The 9,203-nt window shown below is 38.2% G+C and overlaps 1 protein-coding gene across 1 annotated transcript in view; it reads left to right on the forward strand.

Annotated features, from left to right (window-relative positions):
* The first annotated feature begins 536 nt into the window (after positions 1-536).
* The window catches only part of Mtap (methylthioadenosine phosphorylase), a 71,961-nt gene continuing 63,294 nt past the window's right edge, over positions 537-9,203 (forward strand). The window contains exon 1 of the mRNA XM_013020769.1: positions 537-675. Coding sequence (XP_012876223.1) covers positions 537-675 — 139 coding nt within the window. The remainder of the gene's footprint in view (positions 676-9,203) is intronic.

Consider the following 9,203-nt stretch of genomic DNA (forward strand, 5'->3'; position numbering starts at 1 on the left):
GGCACACCCCACTGCTGGAGCAGCTGAAGCAGGAGCAGGTGCAGAGCAAGTTAGGGGATCAGGTGGTGCCTCAAATTTACAGGAAACACTGACGTGCCTGGAAACAACAAGACAGGAGAATGAGCAGCTGCGGGCCCAGATGAACTTCCTGGCTTTTGCTTGGCAAGGTGAAGGAGTAAGCAAAGAATAAAAGGATGAGGAGGCAACTCCCCCTGATGTGACTGTCCCAGAGGACATAAACAACCCACAAACCATGAGGGATTTTTACCTTAAAGCACTATCAGTTGCTGAATCAGCCAGCAGCTGCAGGAGCAGCAGGCCAGCTGTGGGTGCCTGGCCAACCAGGCAGCCCAGTGCCAGACAGAGCTGGAGCACCAGGCCCTCTTCCCCAAGAGCTGGAACCATGGAGTGTCTGGGGAGAGGAAGCAGGACAGACAGGTGCTCAAGAAGCTGCTTCATCCATGACCTGCCTGACAAGATGATTACAGAGTTAAGTGGATGACCTCCAACATCAATGCAGCCAACTGTCAGAACACATGACTGCCATAGGAGTCTGTAAAGAACAGATGGAAGTCTTTGATGGGCTGCATCAGGAGAAAGATGAGTTTGTTAAACAGCCATCCCAGGAGAAGAGGAATATGAAGGAACTGCAGGAGCTACTGTTGCACCTTGCAGGTAAAGGCACTGAGTGTCAGGGCAAGATGTCTGCAACCACCCAGACCCCAACTGCTGAGGACCTCTCAGACTTGCCAAGCCCCACAAGATGGAAGTTATGGAGGAGGCACTACTTGAAGAGGATGTAGAGCCTTACCCAAGGAAAGGCTGGGGTGCCTTGCCCTCTGGATGGCCCCACCACAGAGCAGATCATGCTACTGCTGTCCCACAGCCAGCACCACCAAGAGCTTGCAGGCTTGGGCAAGGAGCCCTCCTTCCCTTTCTTCTCCAGGCTTTTGCAAATGAGTTTGAGATAATTACTATCTAAAGACCCAACAGCCACTGCCTAGGCTTCTTTTGCACATACTTCAAAATATGACAACTGTGTGTCATTCTCTTAAGCTTCTTAAAATGCTTGATGGGAAGGAGCAACTGCAAGCTAGACAGGGCAGAAACTGCTAGGAAGTGGCCAAAACGCTAGGGACATCTTCCATTGTTTGCTAGGGAAGAGGCCCATGTGATGGTTATTACAAAGAGTAAATTCTTTCCAAAGGAAGATGGCATAGTTTTCCATTAACATATTGTATTCACAATGTTATTTTATAAACTACTTCTATATAGCATATTCATTATTTCTGATATATTTGAATGCTGATTTATGGAGTAGTTTTTATAATTCTTTAGATTTTTAAGGAAAAATTTATATTACTGAAATGAATTATTTCATTATTTAGCATCATATAGTGGTGCATTCATGCATTTTCAAAAATCATATTATGTACCAACAGCACTGAATTTTCTTGTTTGTATTTTAATATAGTACAGTGGTAGTACACTGAGGTTGAAAAACAGTACAAACTGAAAAGTGAAGAAAAGTGCTAAGACATTTTGGAAAAAAAATATTAATAGCACAAATATGCTATTTTTTCTACCTGTATTGGAAAAACACACCAAAGAAGTACAGAAATGTAATGCAGAATAATATAATACAGAATCATAAAACATCTACCATGAGAATATCAAGCATCTTGTTTTCACTTATGAATTGTTCAAGTTATAAATATGACATTTTGGTCACTGAATCAAGTAAGATATTCAAAAAATTTTAAAGATTTGGCATAAATCAACTCTTATCTTACTTGTAAGATAAGAGATAATAGAAACACTTAAGTTTATTACTGGGTGGGATGGAAGAGACTAGTAGTTTTTAAGGATCCTCAGCTGTGCTCCTAGTTAGACTGCATCCTCAGAGCTTCCTATTGGAGATCATCATTTGTTTCTGGAAATAGGATTGAACTTGAAAGGTATAGCTAAATCTCTAATTCGATAGGATTCAGGTAAGACTTCTGCCTCAGCTTCACAGGAAAGGAAACCTCTCTAAAACTTATGGATCCACAGTGTCTGAAACACAAGTATTTTGTATAAAATGGCCTTTGGGCACTTTGATGAAGCCATTGGAAATATTTAAATTCTCTGTTTTTTTTCTTTGTGTTTTCATTTTCCTTACTTTGACCAGAATTATGATGTGACTGCAATAATTAGGTCCAAAAGAGAAGAGAAGATGGTGATATGGGGTTTTTGTTTTATCTTGTGCATCATTTGTGATCATTTTGCATTATAAGAAGGTGTATCTGACAGGCTTAAGTAGTTGCTATTCTCTTGGCATTTTAGTATATAGTTTTTAAGTAGAAGGTGTCATAGATTGCTTTAATAATTATTTTTGTTCCATAAAAGGAAAATAATCAGTTAAAAGTGGTACTGGGATTCTTTTTTATTTTTCTGATCCTGGGTCTTGAACTTGGGGCCTGGGTGCTATCCCTGAGTCTCTTTGTGCTCAAGGCTAGTGCTGTACCACTTGAGGCACAGAGCCACTTCGAGCTTTTTCTTTTTTCTTTTTTTAAATATAGATTTTTATTGTAAAGATACTGTACAGAGGGGTTACAGTTACATGAGCAAGGTAATGAGTTCATTTCCTATCAAGCATTGTTACCCCTCCTTTGTTTTTCCTCTACTGTCCCTTCCCTTCCCACCTCCCAACTCCTCTCACCCCCATCCCCACTGGCAAAGTTGTAAAGTTTGTGTTCAACAAAGTTTCTTGTACATCTCATTATTACAGTGGGTCATCCTGTATCCTTATTTCAGCATTTTGTTATTTCCCTTCCCCTCTCCCAATTAGAAAAATGTATATAGAAAATGCAGGACACCAGAATCAAATACAGTGACAACAGGGGTTATACCATGGGGGAAGAACATACAAAGAAACAAAAAAAATCACATAGTACATTATAAGTACATTAAAAAGAACAAAAAGAAAGATAAAAAAATCTCTTGGGTCCCTATCTTGGGGTTCATTTCACTTAGCATCAGGTTATATGGTCATATGTACATAGCTTTTGACCTCTTCTGCTTGTTCTGAGTAGTTAGTTTATTGGAGATAAGAGACTCACAGACTTTTCTACCCAGGCTGGCTTCCAACTGTGATCTTTAGAGCTCACCCCCCTGAACAGCTAGAATTACAGGCTTGAGCCTAGGCTGGCACTGAGATTCTTTAAATGCAAGTCAATTGCAGCTCATTTCTTTTTCTTATGGTCTGCTAATGTGTTCTACCATTGGCATCTCATGAATCTATATAACTACAGGAAATGGGCAAGTATATGAATTTAGGGATGTAGGATGCTCTCCAAACAGGAAATACAAAACAGTGGCTCCAGGCAGTGGACAACATAATTTCTCAAGCTGCCAGAAGTAGTATCAAGTTCCCCCTCGTGTTTTAGTACCCCCCTCATTTTCTTTCCCTTTCCAAATATAAATAATGTGCAAACCTTGGCATATTCAGGTTTTCAATCCCACCAAGAAACATTGTACTTGAGTGATTACAGAGTAGACAACACTACTCCTAAATTCCAGAAGGAAAAAAAAAGTCCAAAATCAAACCACAGAGTTGATGAGAAGACCCTGGAGGACTCAAAGCTTGTAAATGAAACACATTGTTTCCTTTAGTCTGAGTTTCTCCTTTGATGAGAAAAACTCTAAGATACACAAAAAGAGTCCTTTATGGCTTGAGGCTCTTAGGTTGCTAATAGCTTTTGACAGTGTGTTACAGCTTGTTTAATCCAATTGAATTTGATTATTCATGTCAGTAACAAGATAAACTAGTTGACAGAAAGAATTTTTTCAGCCACTGGTTCATATTAATGTCTGAAAATTCAGCTGTCTAGAAAAGGAGATAGGGTAGCGGGAAGCCAGAGAGACATTATTGTAATCCCAAGCTGTTTCTGAAATTTGATTTTGACTATGAGAAAGCACCAGTTCTTGGGATCTAGAACAATCCTATCTGTCCCACTGGTTCAGGGAGATTCCTGTGAGAAGGAGTGCTGGTGGAGATGCTTCTCCCCTCTAAGTCAAAATATTCACACTTTCAGTGCAGTTCGAAAACTTGCAGTTCCTTTGCACTGCTACTAACCCATCATAAATGTTGGTATATCTACCTTGATGCCATGGCTCCAATCATTACTCTTATCAAAACATTGTGTATCTGCTTCTTTCTCTGATACCAACTTGCATTGTTCACTCTTACAGCGATCATGCCTCTTCTCCACAGTGGAATTCTTCAGTAGACATTTGTTCTAAGAGTAGGAAAGAGCATGAATGATTGGCTGGATAGAGAAATTATTTCAGAAATGCCAGAGGCAGTTATAATTCATAATTGGTAAAGAAATGGGCAGAACATATATTAACTTGTAGAGAGTGAGCTGAAAAGTTCCATCTTGTAAGTAGCCACCAGCACTGACATGTCAGTGCTGAGATGTGCTACAAGTGTTCAATGCACACTGGATTTCAGAGTCTTGCTATAAAAGAGGCAAAATAGCTCACTTTTATCTTGATTACATGTCAAGATGAAATTTTGATATTTTGAGTTATAGCCTATTAATGAAAAACTACATTTACATGCTTTTTATTTTTTGAATGTGACTGGTTAAAAATAATAATCCAAATTTTAATCTTACATGAAGCTCACTTTTATGACATATATTTCTCTGGAAATATATAAGTGGCATTCTTAGTGGCATTAATTAAGAAATGAGGCTTGGTTCCTGAATAAATGAGTCTAACTTCAGCCTAGCAGATGAAAGCCTCAGTGTAGGGAAAGGAAGGAAGTGGGTTTTTACTGTACATTTATCTCCTTGAAGTGCATTAAAACTGAACAGAAGAACAATGGTGTAAACATTAATCTCTCAACAACTTCTGACTCTCCACTATTTCAAAAGTATCTAGTCAGCCACACTTCCACTGAAACTTCTCATACAAGCCACTAGGAATTTGCTGATGCAAACTTCTCTCCAACTCCACAGCTGCATCAGCTTCATTCATGTGTATGTATGTGTATATATGTATATTATGTATATATGTATATGTTCATACATGCATATTCAAACCTATATGAAGTACCTTGTGCCAAGATCTCTTTCTGCAAAAAGTATGCAGTACTATTAGGGATATATGATTGCTATAACATATTGGATTTAAATTGACTGTTAGTTCTTATTTCTCAGGTAAACTGAGAAGACCATGTATAATTTAGATTTGTTCCAGAATTGCATGATGAGAGTTCCTATAGTGTCAAGAACTGAGATGAGAAAGAGTCCCCTTATAACTTGAGCTCTAGTCCTTAAAGTGCAACCTAAAGCACATTCAGGCAAAAATTAGATTCCTTTAAACAGATACTTATTAGGGATGCTCCTAACAATGTATGTCCACCCAGGAAACCTCAGTCCTCATGACTTGCGCACTGCATGTTGGTCCTCCTAACTTCAGCATGCTTATATTTGTAAAGAAGATAGCCATGTTTTTCATATGTGTGAACATATATGTATTTTTAGTGCTTTCCTGTAAGACAAACTTTATTTCCATGTATTCCAGAACACAAAATTTTAGAAGTTGGATCTTATACACTTATTTACAACAGATTTTTAATATATTTCCCCAAAACATCTTAGAGTTCTTATTCCCACCATAGGGAATTCTGTCCAAACTGCAATATATTGTGTTAGTTATTTAGAGATTTAACTTTCTTCAGTGGTAGGAAGTCTATGAATGAAATAAAAAATACCTTAATATTTTCCAAACTTTTCCTTTGATTCTACTTACCACCACTTGTCAGTGAAATGTTCCAGCAATGAGGAATTGGCAGTGAAAAGAAGGAAGGAGAATGGAAGAACCAGGCCTATTGCCATTAGAGTTTCCTATCCACATCTAGTTTCCATAATGATCTTATATTTGGGCAATTGGTTCAGAGTACAGATGCTAAATGTATCCATCTATGTGAAATACTTTAAACACTAATTTAACTACAAACATCTTAAAGGTCACGGAAAATGTCCATCAATCTTAGGTTTCAGAAATATCTAGATGCACTTGATACATTAATTTGATGACTGACTGGAGTTTTCTATCTTCTCCCAGATAATTGGAAATACTTTGATACAATCTTTGAAGTGTTTGCAGAGTTTCTCAACCATACAAGTATATTACAAGTTATAAGTGACTTATGAAGTGGAATTGCAGCAAGCACTGATGTTAACTTCCTATCCTTCAGAATATAGGTGTCATCTTTAAGCAGTCATGACCAAGGTAGAGATCTGTGTCAATGCTAGTCTAGATGTGCCTCGTCCTTATGTCTCAAATTTGTGTTTTTAAGCCATGATATTTCCTACACTTCATACTGCTCTTTGGTGGATTAGACCCTTCTTGGGCATAGGAGGATACAGTAATTTCAGAAAGTAGACAATTTCTGTATACTTAAATTCAGAGTTACAAAGGCAACTTCATTATCTATATTGCTATTGCTCCAGTTATTTCTGTTTCTGTTTTGGGATTCATTAAGTCTCTATTGCAATTAGAGTTATCATGATACTTACATGTGACTCCTGTCAAATCCCCTAGCCTTCTCTCCTGGACCATGAGTGGAAGGGTGGGATTCTGCTGTGGCTTTCAGAACAAATAACACCATTTGCTCATATTGGCCTTTGGGTTGACTCCCAGATGAAATTCTGTCTTCCACTACAGATATGTCCATGTTATAGAGCTCAGACTAGTCTACTATGACTGGTATGAGCTGGTTTTAACCCCAGTGGATATCTTGGAGGGAAACTGACTCACTGTTCAATGAGGAAAACAGTCTGCACATTCCCATTAACTCAGTAAACTTTCTTCAAGGTTTTTTTAATGTTTTTTATTGTAAAAATAGTATGCAGAGGGTTTACAGTTACATGAGTAAGGTAATGAGTACATTTCCTATCGAGCATTGTTACCTCCTCCTTTGTTTTTCCCTTACCATCCCTTCCCTCCCCACTTCCTCAACCCCCTTCCCCCCACCAAGTTGCAAACTTTGTTTTCTACATAGTGTCTTGTACATCTCATTGTTACAATGGGTCAACCTGTATCCTTGTTTCAGCATTCTCTTCAAGGTTTTTTATGCATCATTAAAATAGATTATGGTGATGAGATGCTAAGATGCCAGAAAGCTTTCTTTGTCCACTGAATTCATAAGGCGTTGAAATTAGGACTAATGAGATTCAAGTTACATCTGAGGTTATAATTCCTGATTCTATGGTTTTAAATCTAGTAGAAAATCAAATACTTTGTCTGCTGTTATGAGATATTAGAACAGAGGAAATAATTTTGTTATGATAGAGAAAGTTCAGAGCACTCTAAGGTCAAGAAGAAGTGAAGAAGCCGGGTGCTGGTGGCTCACGCCTGTAATCCTAGCTACTCAGGAGGCTGAGATCTGAGGATCACAGTTCAAAGCCAGCCCGGGCAGGAAAGACTGTGAGACTCCTATCTCCAATAAATCACCAGAAAACCAGAAGTGGCGCTGTAGCTCAAGTGGTAGAGCGCTCACATTGAGCTGAAGAGCTGAGGGACAGCGCCCAGGCCCAGAGTTCAAGCCCCACGACCGACCAAAAGAAAAAGAAAAAGTGAAGAAAAATCCCTCTGGAAACAGTGCTATCTGAAAGTTAGGGAAAAGGTGATTCAGTTAGAGATAGCTAATAGAAGAGGGAGAGGAGACTTGAAGCATTCCTCAAGTCATTCATTTGTTTATATAAATCAGACCACAGTGAAATACATAACTGAGAAATTCAGAATGGCTTGTTTATATCTGGAATGTGCACTCCAAAAGTTAATTTGTTGGAAAATTAATCCGCAATTCCTATGTTGATGGTAGTAGGAAATGAGGTCTTCAGGAGGTAATTTATTAGATAAGATTATGAGAATGTGCCTCTTGCAATGGCTTTATAAAAAGAAGAGAGTCTCACCATGCACTACCCTCTGCCATATTACAATGCAATAAAACTCCCCTTGACACATACTGGTGCATTTGAACTTCCTAGCCTCCAGAACTGTGAGTTAAATAAATCTCTATTATTTGTAAAGTATCCAATCTATGGTATTCAGTAAGATGCTGAAATTCAAAGGGATAAAGCGTGATGTCTCTAAAACCATAGGAACAGACTGAACTTCATCCTCAGATGCCAGATTTAGCATGCATTGTTTCTACTATGTGGTAATGATTCTGGATGTTGAAACATGTTATGTCGTTTAATCCTCAAAAACTCCAGCGTATATACACATACAGGCACATGCACACACGCACACGTGCGTGTGCGCACACACACACACACACACACACAATGTCTTAGTACAAAAATACCAATAAAAGAGAGTTAAGCAAGTGGAGAAGCTATTGAGAAGTAGTTTAATCATGTCCAAGTGCATATTATTTGTCTTTTACTATCCATTGGATTAACTTGTGGATTTATAGACATATTCTAGTTATTACAAATGAAGGAAACCAGGCAGCCTATGTTTGTCTGAGTCTGGCTTGCATTGCTTAATGTTTTCCAAGTCTTTCTATTTCCTTATGAATGGGGCAATGCCAGTCTTTCTGATGGAAGCATAGATTCCATTGTGCATATATACCACATTCATCTACTGAGGAGCATCTGGGTTAGTTCTGTATCTTAGCTATGGTAAATAATGCTGCAGTGAATGTAGTTGTGCTGGTGGCTTTAGGGTGGTCTTGTTTGTAATCATTTGGGTAAATGCTCAGGAGTGAGATTTCTGGGTCATAAGGAACCTCTATATTTAGTCATTAAAAGGCACTTTAAGTATTCTTTGCACAGTTGAAAACAAAGGAGGCTATTCTTTGGAGAGGTTCACAATGGCTCAATAGCTATGTGCATATGACCAAGTATAATGATGCTTATCAAAATGAATTCCAACAAATGGAAACAAGTGTGTTTTTTTTATTATACTGTTTGCAGTTATTTCTTTTTTCTTTCTTTCTTTAGTTTATTTCCTGTTGTCACTGTTTTTGATTTCTGTACCCTTTGCCTTGTATATAAGTTTATCTGATTTGGAGAAGGACAGGGGAATCATAGAAATAGTGGGACACAATAAATAAGTGGGCGAAAGACTTAAAGAGAAACTTCTCTGAAGAAGAAAGAAGGATGGCCAATAGACACATGAAGAAATGTTCAACATCCCTA

Source organism: Dipodomys ordii, unplaced genomic scaffold (genome assembly GCF_000151885.1).
Source record: "Dipodomys ordii isolate 6190 unplaced genomic scaffold, Dord_2.0 Scaffold53, whole genome shotgun sequence".
NCBI lineage: Eukaryota > Metazoa > Chordata > Mammalia > Rodentia > Heteromyidae > Dipodomys > Dipodomys ordii.